Genomic DNA, 20,706 nt, shown 5'->3' on the forward strand with positions numbered 1-20,706 from the left:
GAAGGATTTAGATTATAGCTATGCTATTAAGCACGCTGTAATAATGTTGGTAATAAACCAATATTGTCATCTTGTCAGATACTGCCTTGGTCTGCAGCCGAAAAGCATGTTGTCTGGGAATGATAGGGGCTGTGGAGTGATAAGGGAGATAAACCCTGAATTTTGGGAAACCCTGAGATTCAATACCTAAAATGCAAACCCGGAGTATTCTCTATGAAAAAAATTAAATGAAGGGGAGATATTCATATCTAAGTCCTGTACCATGGCTGTGGCATTTATAAGCTTATTCTGCTACACATAAATCTAAGCATGAGGAAACAAGTTTATTAGTTTACCGTGGTCAGACTGGACTGGTTTAAACAGATCTGAGGAAGTTAATTATCCAGTGTCTCAGGTGGGTCTGGCAATGAGTAACTAGTCCTGGAGAGAGGCATTGGAGCTGTGCTGGGGGGACAGGTCCTGCTGGAGTGTGTGGATGGATGGCCAGCTGGGAGGGACTGCCCTAATCTCTTTCCCAGGTTGTTCGAACCAGTTCAAGAGCAGTAAAACGAGGTTATGTAATTGACATGTGATGTAGCCTAAAATAGTGACTGCAAACATAGGCTGCTGTTGCTGGGCAGTTGTCAACTGCTTAGGAAAAAAAAAACAAAAACCCACAACAAAAAACCAATGCAAAACAAAAAAGGCGCCCTCAACTGTGTAACAAATGGACACTAGAAATGAAAATGCAGTTCTCATTTCCATTGATTAGCAGGTTTGTTTTTTTTTTTTAATTGCAAGAAATAGGGGCGTTGTGAAAACTGAAATTTGAGAAAAGATTCATCATCATACTTCTCATGCTGATGTATTTGAGAATACCTTCCTGCTGCATATAGTGAAAACCTCAGGTGTATGCAGTTTGTTCCTTGATAGCGTGATACGACTCAAACAGGAAATCCTCTTCTGGATGTGGAAAACCACTGTGGCAAGTCTTGGCAGTAATTTTATTTGTATACTGTCCATCAAAAGGTAGAAAAAGTTCATTTTTAGTAATGGTATATCCTTATATGGATACAGAGAGGTTCAGACCTGTTTTAAAGGAACACATCACATAGCTCAGTGAGCACAAATCAGAGGTTGGGATGTGCACATTTTGTGATTCCTTGCTGTAGGAGTCAAAACCCTTCAATAGGGCTGTACCAGAAATCAGAAAAACCTGGTGTTCTGTTCACTGACCAGATATTCCTGAAGTGACAGACACACTTTAGAAAATTCTGATGTTTTTCTGCAGCATGTTTGCTTTGTCTTTAGCAGGGAAGAACCTGAATCTGTGGCTCAGGTTGGAAGGGATGCATGGGCTGGGCTTGTGCAGTCTGACAGGCTGATGGGTAATGGGAAAGGACAGTGTTAAGAAATAAATGTTATTTATTCCATAAGGCTTTTATATGTATCACTGCTGCTGCAGAGATAATCTTCCCAGTTGGGAAATATTCCAGAAACTGGGCTTATTCCAGCCCAGAACCTGCGAAAGGGATCCTAGCTCTTACATGAAGATCTGCAAGGCAGGGCTGGAGGTGGCTTCCAGCTCCTCTCTCCTCAAAGCCTGGAAGAAGACTTGGCTTTCTGGCCGCCTGCAGGGAGAAGACAACTCTGCCTGCAATTTTCTGAGTCAAAGTATTAATTCTCATTGTGGAGGAAGAAGGGAAATTGGGACACTTTATATGCATTTTGATGTGCCTCAGTGAGATACTATTTTAAAAGCTGAGTTTTTTCAAGCTACTTCTGCTTCATTTGGTCCTCAGCAGCTGCTCCTGTTTTTTCATTTTTGCTGTTCCTTTGTGAGGCTTCCTCAGTCTTGGGACCCAAGGCACATTCACGTTTCAGATGTTGGACCCAGAGTGGGTTTTGGGCTTTTTCTTTGCCTTTCTCATGGATGTGTGTGTGTGTCTAGAAGAGGAATAAGGAGAGCCTGTCCAGGTAAAATCAGGAGAGAACATGTGGAAGGCGGCAGTGCCCCAGGAGAGGAGCTGGTCGTTAGTGACACACAAGTGAGTGTGAGTCAACAACCTAATGCCATTGTCAAAAGCCAGCTCTGGTCCAGGATTGCATTAGCAGGGCTGCTGTGTGTGCAAGATGCAGGAAATAACCATTTTATTGGCCTTAGTGATGGTGAAACTCAGCAAGAAAAATGTGCTCCGTTTTAGGAAAGAGGCTGGAGGAGAATAGAATAGAATTTCTTGTAGGAAACATGTCCTATGAGGAAAGATTGAAGGAACTGGATTTGTTTAGCCCAGCAAAGAGATGGGGAAGATAAATCTTAGACAGGAGATTGTTGTAAGAAGGTGGTGATCTATTACTCTGAATGTCTATGGGAGGAGTATGAATATCTCTTCCTGTTACAAAATAATCCCATTTGGGTGAAATGCAAAGAGAAAAACTGTGACTTCAAGGGTGGCTAATCACTAGCCTGATCATACAGGGCATGTAGGTTGTATGGAAGCTGCAGGATACCTTTCCTCAGAAGATTTTAATGCAAATAGAAAGAGAGCTAAAAACCTGCCCGAAGTGTTAAGCTAGTCTTACCATGCTTCCATGAGTGGGCTTGAATTAAACAGTCTTTGGATCCTCTTCCAGGGCTACACTTTTCTCTTTACAAAATTTAACATTTGATCATAGTAGTTGCTATTTTAGCAAGAGAGCAGAAATGTAGAATACTCGTTAATGACTTGCAGTTCCTGATCAAAAAATGGGGGGGGAAAAAAAAAAGAATTTTTTTAGGAGGAAGATAAAACATGTGTAATGTTTCAGAAATTTCTGTGATTTTCTAATTTTTCCCTAGATAGGAACAGAAATAATACTGACAAGAAATATCTGCATCTATTTCCTTTTGCAGCCACACCTGTAGGGAAGCATGGCAGTCCTTGGAGTGCAGCAGTGCTCTGCACACATACATAAGTTCATCTTAGCAAGTCAATTTTGAGGACTGGTGACTCAGTCACTGGAGTGGAGTTTTAAAATGGGGAAAGGCACAACTTCTGCTCTAGCTTCATTTTGGCAGTAATTCGTAGGCCAGATAAGAACAGCTTTTCCTCCTCCCCTCCTTTACTGCTGAATTTTGCTTATTCAGGAAAACTCAGTAAGAAGGAAGACTGAATTTCATGAATACTTCCTTTTTGTTTTCTTTTGCAAGCTTATGAAAGCAGGGAGTTATAGAATCTTTGGAGGTGAGAGAGTTGGAAACATTTTTGTGTGTACATTTGGTTGTGTCATTCTGTGGTATGTGGTGGCACAATAACCTTGAAAATGCAAACTTCAATATTCCCCTAGCTCTACTGCTAAGAGAAAAGATCTCACTTTCTCCTTAACTGTGTAACTGTGTGTTACCTATTCATTAGTTATTTTGAACAGGAAAGTTTTCCTTGCATCTTTAGTGTCTTTGTATTTCAGATAGAACAGGAATTAGCTGGTGTAAGTGCTCTTAATGATGGCATAAGTAAAAATTACTTTCATCTTAATGCATTTAGCACATGGGAGATGAGAATTCAATATCTGCTCTGTCACTTTCCAGCCCACTTGTGGGTGATTGAATGGGATAAAAAGAACAACTGGATTAAGCTAAACACAAACTGCACAAGGCAGATCAATACATCTCCTGCAGGAGTCGGAGATCTCGCACCACAAAAACATCAGCCTCTCTTCAGGATGGCTTCCATCACCTCATTGAGGTCCTGAAGAGCCCTGGAGGTCCTGAGAACATAGCATCAATTTCAGATATCTTGGGTTTTCTTTTGATTCTGAAGTTGAGGGGCCTTAGTGAGGCACAAATGGGACATACTGATTTGTTATGGGTGTCTTTGCTTTGCTGACTTACTTAACAGAACTGGTTTTATTTGAAATGTACCATATTTGATTGCATGGAAGGCTGAAGCCAATTTTTTTTTTTTTTATTATAGATGTTAACTGAAAAACTGTTCATTATTTTATAGCTGTACTCTACATAGAATGTTTGTTGGCATGTTGATCTATTCTGTCTTTTTAAAGGGTTTTCAAGTTACTTCCATTAATGTAAACTTTATGATGGCTGTTGTTTTTTAGGAATTTCTAGAAATGAAAAAAATGAGAAGAATTTGCTGTTTGCCTTGCTTACTAAATAGATTTTGTACCATACATTAGAACTCAGAGATGTATGATTCAAAACTTGATGAACTGTTACTAAGTTATGTTTTCTGAAAGAATTTGATCTAGAGTAGATAGGTCACAAAGTAATAATTGCAGGCTACTTAAAGCATTTGAAGGGTGATTTATGGAATATTCTGCTGTTGCGGAAATATTTCTTAGGAAGTCCATTGTGACAGTGTTGGAATCAAACATTACCACAAGATTTAAAAATGAACCCAGATAATTATCCTGGAGTGCATAAATGAGGACTTTTTTATTAAACCCATTAGATTTTTAAAGCAATAGTGAAAAATGTTGACTTAACAGGTATACATTTTTTTAGCACAAACTGCCTTCAGGGTAGTTCTGCAAAGGGGTTCATTTTGCAGTGTTGGAGCTGACTTGTCTTATTAATAGCCTGCACCCGCCTGTGGAAGCCTAAAAATGGTATTGCAGTAGTCTGATGTACAAAGGACATTGTACAAGTACTGAGCAAGTGCACCTGCATTCCTGGCAGAAAATAACCATTTTTCCCTTCTCCCCACAGTAAAAAGGATTATATGCTGGTATTTTTTAAGGACATATAAACCATCTTTATGCTGTATATCATGATTTTAAATGCTTTTGTTTTCTTCTTTTATGTCACTTTCATGCTGTCCACATGATGGTTCTTTAGGGGATGTGCTCAAGTCAGTTCAGAACAACAAAAAATGAGGAATTAAGTTGGCTCTTCTCTTTTGCGTCTGTTTTTGTATAGATCACATCACAAAATAAACATTGTGTGATACCCAGGTTTTCATTTTGTGATTAGCTGAGAACATTATCTTTTTCTTGTTTAGCAGGCCTACTTAAAGACCAGCTGATAGATCCTGGTGCTGTCACTATATTGTACAATTTGATTTTATGCCTCGTGTAGCTTATTCTTGAATTATTTTGCTGAAGTTTTGTTCTTTTTCATCTGTGTCACAGTGCTAGATAAATTCCCTTAATAAAACTTATTTGCTCATCTGCTTGTTCTTTAAACATCTAAAGTATTATCTAGATGATCATACCTTTGTGATACTACAGTAAGACTTCACTCACTCAAATGAGATCAGTTTTCTTTGTCTGAGATGCTCAGAAGAGATTTGAGAAACTTCCCAAGTTTAAGTTCACTGTCCAGATAACATTGTGAGGCTGAAAGGAAGACGGGTGCAGAGATAGAAAATGACTTAGCTGAAGTTTTAAGGGAAATTCCTGAAAGAGCCCAAAGCAGAATCCAGGCCTCCTGTCCCCCATGAACATACTCTTTATCTTTCCCTAAGAAGCATATGAGTATTGTGGGAAATATCTTGGCAGACATTTTATGCCTTGTCCTACAGCAGCTCTGTCCCTTTAGGGAGCTGCATCTTCATTCCCTGTGCCCATTCCAGTGCAGCTCTGCTCCTGGCTTCTTCCAGGGCTTCCCTTCCTCTCCCATGGCTGCTGCTTGCTTTGGACATTGGCTTCATCTTCATTTGCACATCTCTTGGGGTTTCTGCACATTTGTTCTGGCCACCCCAGATCCCTGTGTGCCACCTCTGGATCAAGGCAGCTAAAACAATTTCGTCTCGCTCTGCTGTCATGCTACACCTACCCCTTGTGGCTTCCTTTATTCTTTCATGTCAAATTCAAGCACCAGGTTTTGAAAAGACCATGTGGTAGTGCCCTTGCCTGAGACACTGCATTGGTTTGCTCCAGCTGTGTTCCTCCCATGGAGCAAAATGCCTTTTGAGTCTCCAGGTTCTCAAATTCCAGCCAGTTTCCCTGGTTGCCGTGTAGTTCCCTTCTGCATGAAATAATTCCTGTCTTTTCAGGAGTGCTTCTGTGGGGCTTTAAAGAAATGAAATATTACACTTGTGATTTAAGCCTAGTTGAGCTGATTGAAGAGAGAGGAGTATATAGGGAAAGTTCACCTCTGTTGTCTATTTCTGCTTTATATTGTGAAGTTCTTGAGCATGAGAATGCACCCAGACTTAGAGATGTCAGACTGCTCTGTGGTACAGCACACCCAAGATGATCTGAAAAAACTCAAACCAATTGTTTGTTTTATACTAGAAGAAATATTCCAGTCCTGTTTAGGAAAAAAAAAAAGATGAGATCTCTCTTGAGAGTGATACCAAAACTCCTTCCCGAATTAAAAAGAAGAGATGCTCATAATAAAGGCCCATTACAACTCACCAAGACCATTTGGAAAGGGTAAAGAATGGAATTTGAAATGTCTTCATTAATAAGAATCACAAAATGAGTGCAAAGCAGTAGAGAAGAACAAATTGGAATTATGTAAATACAGCCTCTAATAATACATTTTATTTTTGGTTCATTCAGGCCAGCACAATTACCTGTGTGCGGGAAGGAATGACTGTATAATTGATAAGATTCGGAGGAAGAACTGCCCAGCCTGTCGATTACAGAAATGTCTGCAAGCTGGAATGAATTTAGGAGGTAAGCAGAATATTAGTAGTTTGGTCTCTTAATTTGATTAGGTGAAAACATTGGAAATGTGCAGCCTTTTTATAGTTTTGGCAGCTGCATAATCTCAGAAGTATTGAGGTGGGATTATCCTGAAGAAGTGCTTAATAGCTGATAAACTCTATTGTCATTCTAAATTGGGGTTTGGAGGTGCGTATTTTATGGCCCAGAAAAAAGAAAAGTGGGTGTTCTATGATGACAGTAATTTTAATAGAATACCATAAGCTAAAAATGTTAAGGTTTCAACTATTGCACGGGGTTGGGTTTTTTAGTTTTTTTTGAAGGGCATTCTCTTGAATACTGAAAAACGTGTTACAACATCATGAAAGCAAATTTGCACATAGTTAAACTTCTCAACTTCTTTGGTGTTTATTCAGCATTTTTATTGATTTTTTTCTGTGACTGTAAAGATGTGATGCATTGTTCATATACCCAAAGCAACAAGGAAAAATGTTTTCTTACTAATTATCAAAAGCACACTGAAAACAGTATGATAACAAAATTTATAATAGTTTTTTTTTTATTTCTGTTGTAATTCTTCTTTGGTAATGGCTATGTGTTTCTGGCTGTGCTTCAGTGGATTTCCTGTCTCAAACCATCATCTCAATAAATGTTATTACAAATGCCTTTTTCCCACCACTCCTGTGTTTATGATGCTTGTGAACAGGGGTTTGGATACTGCTGCAGGTCCTTTCTCTGATTCCCTGATTCCCCTGCAATTCCCTTCGAGTGTTTTCACTGTACAGAAAATTGCAACATGGTCACATTAATTCCTCCCTATCTCAAAATTCACTTTTTGTCCTCCCGGACCTATTCTCCTGGCAGCTGAGTTTAATTCTACAGATTGAGCTGCTTTGTCTTTCATAGGTTTTGTGCAAAATCCTGGTTCCTGCCTGCTGCCTTTTTCTGCCTTCCAGCCTTCTTTCTGTCTTGTCTCCTGGCAGAAATACTCAAACAAGCCACACCTTACTTTTTCAGAGAGAGTAGCCTGGTCAGGCTCTCTTTCAACCCCTTTCCCAATTTTGAGATACTGCGTTGCACTGCAGGCCCCTTATTTCCTTTTCCCAGGGGAAAACAGGGCCAGACTGTGGCATGCTGGGGAGGTGACAGTGTTCCCTTGGTTTTGATCTGTACTGTTCAACCTAGCAAGGGAAACAGAAGGCCTTTGTTTGATGAAGCAGGAGCTCCATGGTAGCAGCTCCTTCATCCCAGAAAACTAGTGCTGAAAATCACTGTGCAGCAGGAAGGTCAGCTTTCTGGAGTGCTGAGAATGCTGCTGCATCCTAGGGCATCCCCCCCTGGATGTTCCCCATGTGGTACCAGTGGAGATCCAGCAAAACCCAGGCCTTGAGAACCTTAGGAAACAGCAGCAGGGGACACTTCATCTGTAGTGTCATGAGTACCTCCCTGTGATCTCCAGGTTGGTTTCAAAGGATGTGTTCACGTGATGTCCTCTGCAGAAAAGCAAGGCCGGGTGGAAACTTAGCTAGAGGAGGGTTTCTTCTATTTTTTGCCTTTTTTTTTTAAAATACTGAGTAGAATGTTGTAAATGAGGAATGCATTGAAGAATCTTCTCTTGTTGGAGGTCAGTAGACTGCTGGAAATCATATTTCGTGACCTGTGTTTATTGCAGCTTTGGGCCCCTCACTACAAGAAAGACATTGAGGTGCTGGAGTGAGTCCAGAGAAGGGTGGTGAAGGTGGTGAAGGATCTGGAGCACAGGTCTGATGAGGAGTGGCTGAGGGAGCTGGGGTTGTTTAGCTCCTTAGAAAAGAGGCTCAGGGGAGGCCTAATCACTCTCTACAGCGCCCTGAAAGAAGGGCGTAGCAAGATGCTCATCAGTTATTCTCTCTTCACATGAAACAAGCTACAGAAGGAAAGAAAATTACCTTAGACTGTGTAACGTGAGGTTTAGATTAGATTTTAGAAGAAATATCTTAATTGAAAGGTTGGTCAGATGCTGAAGTGGGTAGGACAGGGTGGAACTACCATCCCTGGAAGCGTTCAAAATATGTGCAGATGTGGCACTTGGGGACAAGGCTTAGTGGTGGTCTTAGCAGTGCTGGGTCAGCAGTTGGACTCAATGTTCTTAGAGATCTTTTCCCAACTTTAATGTCTGAATTCTGTGGCCTGGAAGGCCAAGTCTGCCTCGGCACTGTACAGCTGGCATGCAGTTGAGATTAGTTGCTTCAGTGATTTTCATCACAAAAAGAAATTTCAGGTGAAACTCTCACTCCTAATTTGATCCCTTTATGCCACATAAAGAAACCAAAATGTGATAAAGGAGGTCTTTCCATCACTGCCATGAACGAGATGGCCGGAGAACAGTTCTGGATTTCCATGCACTGCAGTGCCTTCTACTTGGTCAAAGGGGGAAAGGGCAGGCTGGAGGGAGAGGGGAGGGCTGCCAGAGAGAGGTAAAGCACCTGCAGCCCAGAGGCAACATTACTGTTTAGAGATCCTCAGCGGCTCCCAAATCATGCTGATGGACCTTCCAGCCTTTGAGCCAGCCCAGCTCTGGCAGGAAATGCTGGGAGCTTAAGGATTTTTCTCTGCTTAGGCCATCCATTTCCAGTGGTCAGCTCTGCAATGGGCATCTACAGAGGAGCAACGCGGCATCGCAATTTTTGGATCTTATGTGTGCTGTTGCAGGACATTTCTGATATGGTGGAGATCATCACAAAAAATGGAGGTGGAAATGGCAAAAAGAGATACTACTTCATATTTGAAAACTGTGATTTTCATATAAAATATGAAGATTTGGTACTAAATAACTTTTTCATAATTAGCTTGAAGAGAATGAGTAAGGTCATATTATGAAGATACATTGTCTATTGTAGTTTCATGTGGTCAGTGGTTTTGCCAAGCATATACATTACTCCAGTAAAAATGGGCTTTTACCTATTTCTGGCTTGAATTTATGGGCAAAGCAGGCAAGTATTATATTAGGTAGTATGATCAGTAAGGAGCTAGAGAAAAAGGAGTTTATAAATGCAGTTTAGTTTAAAGTTCTCTTTGCAGCAGAGTACTCCCCGTAGCTGTGACACACTACACTGTGCTGTGCTCTTGGTGGAGTAGGACCAAGTTCAGCTCTCACCCTCCAAAGACAAGCAAATAGAAAAACAAATCCCATCTGAGGTGCTGATGTGCTTGGGTCATGAGAGATAAGAGTAAGATGATATGCAAAATGGTCGTCTGCATATCTTAGGGTTGGAATGTCTGCAAGTTGCTGGAACCAGGGGCATTTACTTTCCATTTGGAAATAAAACTATGATGTTTTATCCCCTCTTAAATAAGAGGAAAAAAAAACCCACCAAACCTCCAGTTGATCTAAAGGAAATGTTGCATTAGGGAACAGCGTCCTGTCTTCCATGAGCTGGAAAGGAACTTGACTCTCCTTCACTACCCTCCCCATGTATAGATGGGAGTGAAGGACCCCAGGCTGCCCCCACCCAGCTCCTCCCACTTACAGAAAGAGGAGGGTTATGAAGCAAATTTTGTAATTTGACAGTTTGAGGTTGTCTTCCTGCTCTTTCTGAACATACTAATCTCTATAAAGGAAAACTGGAAATGAGAAACAGTATTCCAGGTTTCCTGCAGCATGTTTTTGCACAATCTACCATTAATCTACTGATCTTTTTAATTAGGGTTTTTCTTATTTTCTCTTTTGGTGACATTCTTTCTCAGTATTTTTTTAAAATGGTAAAATAGAGTCCTTTTGTACTCTGGCAGTCTTTCGGTTTTGTTTTGATGGCGTATCTTCTACTTTCCAGCATGCTAATTTTTATTTTTTTTCTAAATTAAAAAAAAAATATTATTTTGACTAGTGGCAGCATGCCATGATTAGGCACCTTGTAAAAAATACATGTAATTCAGTGATGCAAAATACACCTTTATGTGAATGCTCAGCCAAAATAATTTGGCAGTTTTATTGTTTACCTCCTCATTTTGTCTGTTGAAAAATTGGAGCATTTTCTAAGCTCTTACATCCTTTGTAAGATCTTTAGAAAATAATTCATCAAGTCATCAACTAATTTACCTAATTATGTTATTGTCTCAATTATTGTTTTGATTTTATAAGAAGCATCTTGCAACCTGTAATTTCTGCAAAGCTGCAGTTGCCAGGTATCACATTAAGTCATCCTTCACATTTCTAGAAAGTATGTGTGCATACTCTAGCACATAGCTCTGCAGACAGCTATATCCCCTTTGGCAAGTAGGACTCCAAAAACTTTTTTGGGAATCATATTTTGTTTGTTGTTTTGTTATCTTTTTTTTTAACTCCAGTGACATATGCTAGGCTTAATTGTTGGAAGAGATTCAGAGTGAGCAACTGCACTATGAAGGTATGCTGGCCCATTTTTGGTTTATGCTCTTTTCAAGATTCTGTAATTAATTTTCAGTTAATTATGGACCAGAATGACTTCATGGGTTTGGGAAGTTCCTCCCAGCATACGCTGTGATTGGATTTGGCAAGGCCCTTGCTTTTGCATGAGACGTTTTCGTTTGGCTCTCACCTGGTGCTGCTGTTCCTCAGCTGTGTCTGTCGGTGGTGGCACTGGGGGGTGTCACAGTGAGACCCCTAGTCCCACACCTTGGCATACGAGGTCTTATGCCACCAGCAGCTGCATCCTGTAAGGCAGCAGCCCCTGGGATGTGTCCTGCACTGTCTCCTCCTGATGTCACTCCTGAGTGCTGAAGCCTGGAGAATGGGAATGTTTAATATGGTGTCACTTGAGGCGACCACCACCCCCCTTTCCTGGGCAGGTTGGTCCTCACACCTCAGATGTGACCTAGTGACCAGCCACCCCTCCCTGTTCTGCGTGTTCAGAGAAAGTCCCTCTTCTGCCATGGGATTTGTGATACATGCAGAGAGGACAAAAATGTGTGGAAAGATCAGTACCATGCAGGGCTGGAATCCTTCCCTGCCTCAGCTCCCCTATGAAACACTGCCGAGACTTCCTGGCATTGGTCTCCCGCAGCAGTGAGGAGCAGCTTGCTCAATGACCCCTTGGATCTGGAAGGGACATAAAATAGATTTCACCTTGCAAATTACACAGTTCATCACTCTGTCTGCAGAGGCTGCCTGTGAAATCCGAGTCTTGGGTCCGCATACATTTACATATGTAAGACACTTCGTGCACAAGATGCTGGGTGTGATTTGTAAGCTTCACTGGCAGATACCCTTATTTTTTATACATTGAAATACTTCAATAATCTGAAAAATAGGTTAATTAAGATAACCAGTAATAAGATACAGTACTTCATCTTTTTGCCCAGCTTTCTATTTTTAAAATTTTCTACTAACCATGATTTCACAGTTTTTAATGGAAAATAAACCCCTTTGTGCAAGACACAAGCAACTGGAAGTATACATATGGTTAAATTTTATTTTTCATGTGAAATTTAACTGCAAAGTATTTTGAAATGCCATTAACTTTAATGCATTTTTATTTGCATTTATTATGTAGCATTTTCTTCTAAGGGAATCCAGTCAATAATTTTTTAGCTTGACCATTCAGCTGGGTTTTATCAGTTCTTTCAACAGAGTTTTACAAATACCAACAGGTTGGAAAAGACCTTTAAGTAATAATCAATACTATTTAAGTAAGAAGTAAGTAACAAATAAATAATATTTAAGTAAGTAATAAATAAGAGAAAATAATAAGTAATAGATAATTCACCTGTTGCTTATAAATCTTTTGTTGAAGATGTTGTAGGAGCCAATTTAATCAGCAATTAACTTTTCCTGCTTTTGTGTCCATCTTACTCCATGTGTAGTGCTCTTGCCCTGCTCTTGGTGTGACCCTGTAACTTTCCATCTTGAATCACCCTCATGAATGGAATGTTTAGATTGGATGTTAGAAAGAGTTTCTCCGCTGAAAGGGCTGTCAAGCATTAGAAGAGGCTGCCCAGGGAAGGATATTTTCCTTCAGAAGCCATGTAGATCTGGTGCTTGGAGACATGGTTTAGTGGTGGGTTTGGCAGTCCAAGTTAATGGTTGGACTCAATGATTTTGAAGGTCTTTTCCAACTAAATGATTCTGTGATTCTTGAGTATTGTGGATAACTATGAAAACAGTCACATGCAACAACTATTAAGAAATTATTTGTGAATGATGGTTAAAAATGCAGAATTTTGAAGAGGACTGGTAATGTCAGAGTAATCTCTCGGGCATCAATTAAAAGCAATATTGAAAGTGTGTCCTTGGCATTTTGCTGATGATTTTATTCCGTATGCGAAGGCAGCTGGAGAAGACACACTGCAGTGGTCCAATTTCCCACACCTCACATCCAGCAGTCCCTGATCAAACTCCTAATCAGGTCCATGCTTTGTTTTTTCATGTTTTCCTGGTTCCAGCTCTCCCTTCTGCAAGCGTCCAGCTGCCAGCAATATTTGTCTTTCCTCCAAGAGCAGGCTTTTGGTGTGGGGCTACTGAACTCCAGACTTTCCATTTTATCTTCTGGACTCTCCACTGTGTCATTCAAGCCACAGCATCTTTGGTTTCCAGCCTTGCAAAAGAGCTACATCCCTGCTGGGCTCCTGCTGGGAGTGTGTGTCCCAGCCTGCCTTGTGTCCTGTCCTTGTGTTGGTGCTATGCACTCAGGCTCTGGGGGTGCTGTCTGATTTTGGCTGTGCAGCGCTCCCTGTGCAGCCTCACAGGCTGCTCTTTCCCCAGAGCTTCATATTCTGCCTTGCTTTGGTTCAAAACACAAGGTGGGTGATCACAGTTTTCTGAGAGGAAGATTTTCAGCATTTCTGAAAGTTATGTGCAGCCCTTGGTGATGTTTTGTTTTTTCCTGAATCACCAAATTATCACTTCCACAGTGATATTATTATTACAGCTTCCTTCCACAGTGTTGTAAGTCCATATCCTTTTTACTCTTCCTCACAGTAAAAGCATAGTTTCTGCTGTGAAAACCTGCCTGTGTGTCCTGTTCCTCTTTTTTCCAGAGCTGCTGGTTGTCACCAGAGCCCTGTAGAAACCTGCCCCTGTGGTCTGTGATGATGTGTTTCCATTACTCACTTCCCCATCACTGAGAGAAGCTGTAGGAGCAAGAGGAACTTCTCCTCTTTTCAATGAGCTGTTGCTTCAGAGATTATTCCACCTGAATAACAGGGCCTGAAGATTTAACTTGCCATGCTTGCAACAGCCTTGGCCAAAGTAGGGTGGGTTCACAATGCTGAATTGTGGTTTTTGGTTTGATTTTTAAATATACTTCCTGCTTTTTCTGCCCATCAATTTCAAAGTGCATGGCTTTCTTTTACTAGTACCTGTGTTTTGCTAAAATAAGTGTGAGGTGTGACAAGCATACGTGGATCAAAAAGCAGCCTTTGGAGTCCAATGGCAGTAGAAAGAACATTTCCCAGCAGGTTATGAAGGGAGCATTGAGCACATTCAAGCCTTAGAAATACACAGCAATGAGAAGCTGGTATTTAACAAAGAGGGAGGCAAGGTGAAGGCTTTGGATGTAGTGTTTCTGGCCACCCAGTACACATCTTCCTGCTCTCTGGGGATGGTGATTTGTACGCTTTTGTGGTTCTCTGCCAGCAGCTTTCCCAGATCATACAAATGGGTAATGGTAGAGATTTGCCATTACCCCAGAAAAATGGTTAATATTACATAAAGAGTGTTTTCACTAATGTTCAGGGTGATTTATTGGAGCAGGAGCTTACCAGGACTATAGTCTTGTTTTTAATGACTAATCGTGAACTAGATGGTGAAAAATATGGCCAAGATGACTGCGGAAGAGAAACAGCCAGCTTGTATTTCACAGGTAGCATTGCTGTTCTGGGAAGTGGGGTAGATAATTTCTAGAAGATGAGGGACACACCAGCAGCATTTAATGTATTAGGAGTAAGGTCATTTGACAAAAATCTGAGTTGATAAAATCTGGGGATGTGGAAGTCATACAGATCAGGAGACAAAGGATCTCAAAATTTTTGTTGCATGGGGGGAGAAAATCAAATGAGAATGTGGTAATAACATACCCAGAAAGACAACAGAGGGAGGGCAGCACTTACAAAGCTTAGTTATAGAAAGAACAAAAATGAAACACTCTTTAGCATGGAGTGGAGGTCTGAGCACTCAAGATATGGAAGGAGAGGTGCTGTGGCACAGTTTGGTTTTGAAGGACTCTGAAACACTTGTTGAGAACCTGTGTCTCCAATGTAAATGTGAAGTTTTAGACATGGTAAGTGGCTATCAGGGTTTTGTTGTGCTGTGATCAGGATGGAGGGCACATAAATCATGTAACAGATATGGAACATTGTGTATCAACCCAAATATAAGCAAGAGAGAAGACTTGGATGAGGAGTGTCTGCAGAAGGCTGGATGGGAATGGGTGTCTTGGGAGGAACGTTGTTGCTTGGCATGAGGAAGAAACCAGCAACCGTAGCCAAGAGTGTTGAGTCTGGTGCAGTCAAAATCTGTTCTCCAAAGTTTCCTTAACTTTCTTTTTAATCAAATTATTACCAGTGCTCACAGATCAAGCTGCTGGTATTTCATTCCAACAGGTGTCTTGAAGTTGTAGGTGATCTCCTCCTCACATTTGTTGTTGACATTTTACTGCTTGTCTTTGTTTAACGTCAAATAGAATAATCAGAAACACTGATGCATTTAGTAGACAACTCTTTGCTCAAAAATTATTGAATTTGCCATATGCGTGAAGAATGAATAAATAATCAGCAAAAAACGAGTTTTGAGAGCATCTGAAAAGGACTGATTAAGACTGGCTTTCATCAACATAATTTACTTTTGTAAGCCTTTTTTCTAAGGCTTTGTTTATTGGGTGATTTCAATATTTAGTAAATACATTTCTTTTGAAATTAATGATGAAGTACAAGAGAGAGTTTTATATACAAAAAACAATGTTAGATGTGAGATTGTATAATGTGATTTTGGGATTTAATATGAAATATATGTGGGGGGAAATTTTCATACTTTAGCCATTTCTCATTAAAAAGCTTTATCAAAACCAGCTTGATACGATTTTAACAGGAAACCGCTAATTGGCATTTGGTGAAAGTTGTTCCCACACAGGGAGGAGTACCCCTATGAAACTGTTATTTTTCATTTAATTATCACTTTGAGGATTGCTGAGAAACAAGCAAATGTGTTAGACATTTTCCCTGACAACCTAAATATTCCTGTAAAATGCACTTTGGATCTCAGCTTTCTTTTGTCACTTTTGTCCGCTGTCTCTTCATGAATGCTTAGCCTGAAACTCAACTTAAAAATGGGATTAATTCCTCTGTCTCTTACCCAAACACTCCCCAGTGCCTTTCCTTCTCAACTGCTGTGCTCATCACTGTCCCACATGCTAGGCCAATGTGTAACCTGAGCTTCATTCTTCCGTCAGACCTCAAAATACACAAGATTTGATCTGGGCTTTCACCTGAAGATTCTTGAGATTTTTGCTGTGTGCAAGTGCTGGTGTGAGGTGCCACCTCCCTGCAGGTGTTTGCATTTCACTGCTCAGTATCTCAAGCTACAAGTGCAATCAGAAGAAAATGTGGATTTTTCATTAAAATATTGTAAGAGTTCTCATTAAGTGGGCATGTAATTACTCAAAATAGTGTTCTTCCAGAGTGGTTTCTTGTTTGACTGAAAGGACATCTGGAGTAGAATCCTGTTGAGGCTCTAATAGTAATGATTACACGTATAACAAAATAGAGAGTAAATACACACATTTGTATCAGAACTCAAAAGCATCTTCAGTTCCAGTGTCGGAAACACAACATGATGGCATTTTTGGTACAGACTGGAATGTTGAGAGGTGCAGGTTGAGGCATGGAGAAATGGGATACCTGAGAGCAGCTGCTGAGGGACTGCAGGGAAGAAAGGAGCATGGTTGTGTGGTAATTGTGAGCTAAACTTAGAGTCAGCGAGGTGAAATTGTTGCAAAAATAGGCAAGTCTTACATGATGCCAAGGAATCACTCCATTTCTTGTCAGAGCTGGCAAGTGTGGGCCTGAAGATTGTGTCTGGTTTCAGCACTTCTGGGCAGAGTGGTGGGGATGGGGCAGCCTTGCAAAACTGCCACGTATGTTCCTGTGCCAGTTGGTGGGATTGCAGTACCTGTGTACCTTTGTGAAATGAAGGATGTGTCTCTCATCTCTTCTGGCACTTGTCCAGCATGGAGGTATCTACAGGTCCCTTGATAACCTATCTGTTTTTTTCACATCAGGTCTTTAAATTTAGAAAGGTTCAAGATCTAAACTGAATCTTCCTTCCTGAAACCTCATATCATGTGCCCAAAGGAAAGTGTATACAGATTAGAGGCTGTCCAGGGAAGAACAAGGATAATAAGATGCTTAGGAAAAGAAAAAAGACACAAAGAGTCAAAGAAACTCATTTCATGTTAGTGTAGAAGGGAGAGACTTTAGGAAGGTCATGCTACCACTCTTTCAGTTCAGAAAGCTGTGTGAAAGAGAACAGGAATGATAAGTTGTTCTTTATGGCCACTGGGGGAACAATGGACAGAAATCAACTTTACTGCAGACAAAAAAATGATGCAACATTGGAGATGCTGGGAGAACACTGAGTGTTTAGATGCTGGAGGAAGATGTGGGATATTGTGGAATTCCCTTTATTGGAGATTAATAACATACTGAGTTGGGCAAAGTACGGTTGATCCTGCTCAAGGCAATAGGATAAACTGCTTTAGATATATTGTTTCTGTACTTTACAGACCTGTGCTCCAGCAACATTGCACTGCATCATATATTAGAATCTGTTCCAAACAAAGCAAAATGTAAACACTTTGGAGGTTTTTCTATAAGTAACTGAAGTAACATTTACCTAGTTGCAGTCTGTTTTATTAGAAGTTTAAATCCAACTAGAATAAAAAACCAAAATATGTCTCGGTGAACATAGTGAAAATAGTACACAATTATCATTAAAATGTGCATCAGGAGCTATTTCTTCCATCTGTGCTGTACCTCCCTTCTTGGTACCCAAACATAAACCAAGAATAAGAATTGCACTTATGGATGGTTCTGGCTCTTTGCAGGGTCTGACCAAAGGCAAATAAAATGTGACACTTCCATAGATCAGACTTCATGCATGTTTACTCCATGTCTTTAAGCTGTCCAATCACGTCATATTAAAGTGTTATTTATTAATTAGTATGCCAAACTATTCATTGTTTCAGTTATGACTTCCATTTCATTCTACTGATTTCAATCATTGGATTGGAGCTTATTGTCCAATAAAAACTTCCTTCTGCCAGTGAAGGATAAGAAATTAGGAACTTTTCTTCTCTTTGTTAGACTACTGATTCCTCAGGCTCAACAGCAAGTGATAGCATTTTGTATCACTTTCTCCTCTGAGTCACAGCTGTCAGAAACAGATTTTAAAATTTATTTTGCCATGTGAAGCCAGGACCTTTGTTTTCTTCCTCACCAGCTGCTGTCTTCCTTTCTTTGCATATTTAGACAGACTACTGAGTCTCTTCGGCATATCCCAAATGCCACTGCAGAAATCACCCTTGAAAGGCCTCTGCTTTGCCTGAGTTGAGTCCTTTTGTCAGAGTGTCTTACATGATAAAGTAATTTTGTGCCCTCCTTTTAAGTCCCTGTACAAGTTGTCCCTGCTTCAGTAGTTGCTTTTTGTTTCTTGGTCTCTCCAGTTAAAGCAATGACTCATCTGCTTGCCCGTGTTCCTCCCAGGTTTGTACCTGATCCTTCCTCTCACACATGGCACAACAGGAGTTGGACTCATGGATCCTTGTGGGCTCCTTCCAGCCCAGCTTATTCTATGATTCTAACATTTGGGGTCACATAGAGAGGTTCTTCATCTTCTGGAGCTACTTGAAAATCAGTGGTTTGCTTCCCAAAGTGGGTAATGGGTTTTGTGGAAGCTTTAGGGTCCCATCTTTGTTGCTCCTTCTGTGTTTCTGGAAGAAAAGGGTGCCCGAGTGCACTTTGTTGGGAAAATGGGATAATGCATCTCATTTGCATTACTGCTTTTCACTTTATTCCATGCATTCCCAGGCATATGTGTGTGTTTATATATGAAGTCTGTATTATTGTCTAGAAATTTCTCAGCAAAATCTCATTCCCATTGTGCTAGACAACTAAGTGAAAAAACGTCTGTACCAAGATAGCTCAAAATTTTCATGTCAAGATACAACAGATTTGGGGGAAGGGAAAACACTATTTGTGGTAGCAGTAAAATAGCTAATGAGAACAGATGTCAGCTCATTGAAGTGAGTGAGGCAAAGTCACCAGGCAAACATGATGAAAAGATTAAGAGGAGGGAAAAGTGGCATTTTGATGGAGCATTTATCTGTACAAAGGTGGAGGCGCTGAGTGAGGGCTCAGAGAAGAATCTGCCTCCAGTCAGAGCTGCCTTGAGGGGGGAATTGGCACCTTTGGTAACTGTGGTGCAGCAAGGTGCTGGAGGTTGTTTTTGGAGAGCAGAGGCAGGTGGCAGCGGCAGGGTGTGCAGGGAAACCCTCAAGCATTTGGCATGGGTTGGAAGGCAGGGAAAGCTGGCAGTTGTGGGGCTGGGAAGGAAGTGGTGGCTGGAGCTCAGGTGTGGAGCTCGGGCTCTGGATCTGAATGGACGAGCCCAAGTGTTCAAAATGCAGGTGTTTGCTGGAGGTGGCCACAGTGGGTTTGTTTTTCAGCATATTGCCTGCCCTCAGGCTGCCTAGACCACTAGTGAATTTAGAATAATCCCAAATTATACTTCATTTGAAGTTCATATAGGGATTTGCACCCCTCCCCCCCCGCCTTTGTCTTTTATGATTTGTGTATTTACTCCAGTTGCTCCTTTACATCTTTTTTAAACATCCACCACTTTTTTTGTCCTCTGCTGTGTCCATTCTGGTTTCCCCTCTCCCTCCACTAAAGTTCTCTGCTTTACACTAGAGGTAGCATATGTTCTTACAGTGTGCTTTTGATATCCCCCATGGATTCAAATATGGATAGAGTATCATAAAGATCTGTTGGGTCAGGATCAGCTTGGTCCTGGCTCTGGCAGAGCTTTATAGACATGATTAAATAAAGATCTTAGTCATCTAAATCGTGACTTTAAGTATATAAAAAATAAATTATTTTCTAATGGACATCAAAACAAGCTCTGAATATTGTCTTTAAAAAAAAATAAATATAGATTCCAGGGGATCTAAATTTATTTTATTTATATATAAATGTATTGCAAGTCTTGTGATTCACCCTATATGGAACTACAGCTAATTTTCCAGACTTCAGATTTAGCTTACTTTTTTACTTTCAGAATACTGGAAGTGAGCATGAATCTACAGAGCATTTTACATTGTTCATCTTCTAAATTTGAACACTAGTACAACTCTACAAACAAGAAATCTGCTGAATTGAATCATAATATTTATGGGGGTTTGTCTACTGTTAAAAACATTTTGTTCTTCAACATTTCTGGATCCCACATTTTTAGCAGTAATGCAATGAAAATTATAAATCTCAGCCTATGAAAATTAGTGATTGGGTGTATGGAATCCATAACTTAATTTATCTATATTCCCTGGGCACAAAGGGAGTATATTATATATATAATTTACATGTATTACCTCCCTCTAGACCCTATTTATATAACATGTGTAAGTTTACTATGATATTTTTTAAAAGAGAGTATGATAGTTTACCTATCTTGTGGCTACCCTAAACCCTCAAACTTTACCCTTAAAAATAGGGAATGCCATAATTTGTAGCTGATGTTCATGTTATTATGTATTCCAAAGCCAATTTGCAATAGGTCCACATCCAGATAAATGTCCTATCAATTGACCTGGAGTAGCATTCCCTGTTGCAGATGACTAGAATCCTAGTCAGCATTTTACAGATGGCACAAAATCTCCCATCCTGAGATGGCAGGAACCCTGTTTCAGCTTTGTGACAGGAGATTTCCATGTGAGGGGTCAATACTAAGGAACCAGCTGTCCAACTGACTTGTATCTTATTTGTTCCACTATTTATTGTTAGAGCTACAGAGAGTGGCTATTGGAAGTGCCTTTTTAAAATCCAAGTTTGTGACTTTTTGAATTTTTCACTCTTTCTCTTTTCTCTCTTCTCTTTCTCTTCTCTTTCTCTTCT

General features: G+C 40.4%; 1 protein-coding gene across 3 annotated transcripts in view; it reads left to right on the top strand.

Moving 5' to 3' along the window:
• The window catches only part of NR3C2 (nuclear receptor subfamily 3 group C member 2), a 189,903-nt gene that overhangs the window by 133,345 nt on the left and 35,852 nt on the right, over window positions 1–20,706 (top strand). For all 3 annotated transcript variants that reach the window (XM_015624186.3, XM_015624189.3, XM_015624185.2), the window contains one exon: window positions 6,484–6,600. In XM_015624186.3, coding sequence (XP_015479672.1) covers window positions 6,484–6,600 — 117 coding nt within the window. The remainder of the gene's footprint in view (window positions 1–6,483; window positions 6,601–20,706) is intronic.

The sequence above is a fragment of the Parus major genome, chromosome 4 (genome assembly GCF_001522545.3).
Source record: "Parus major isolate Abel chromosome 4, Parus_major1.1, whole genome shotgun sequence".
Taxonomy (NCBI): Eukaryota; Metazoa; Chordata; class Aves; order Passeriformes; family Paridae; genus Parus; species Parus major.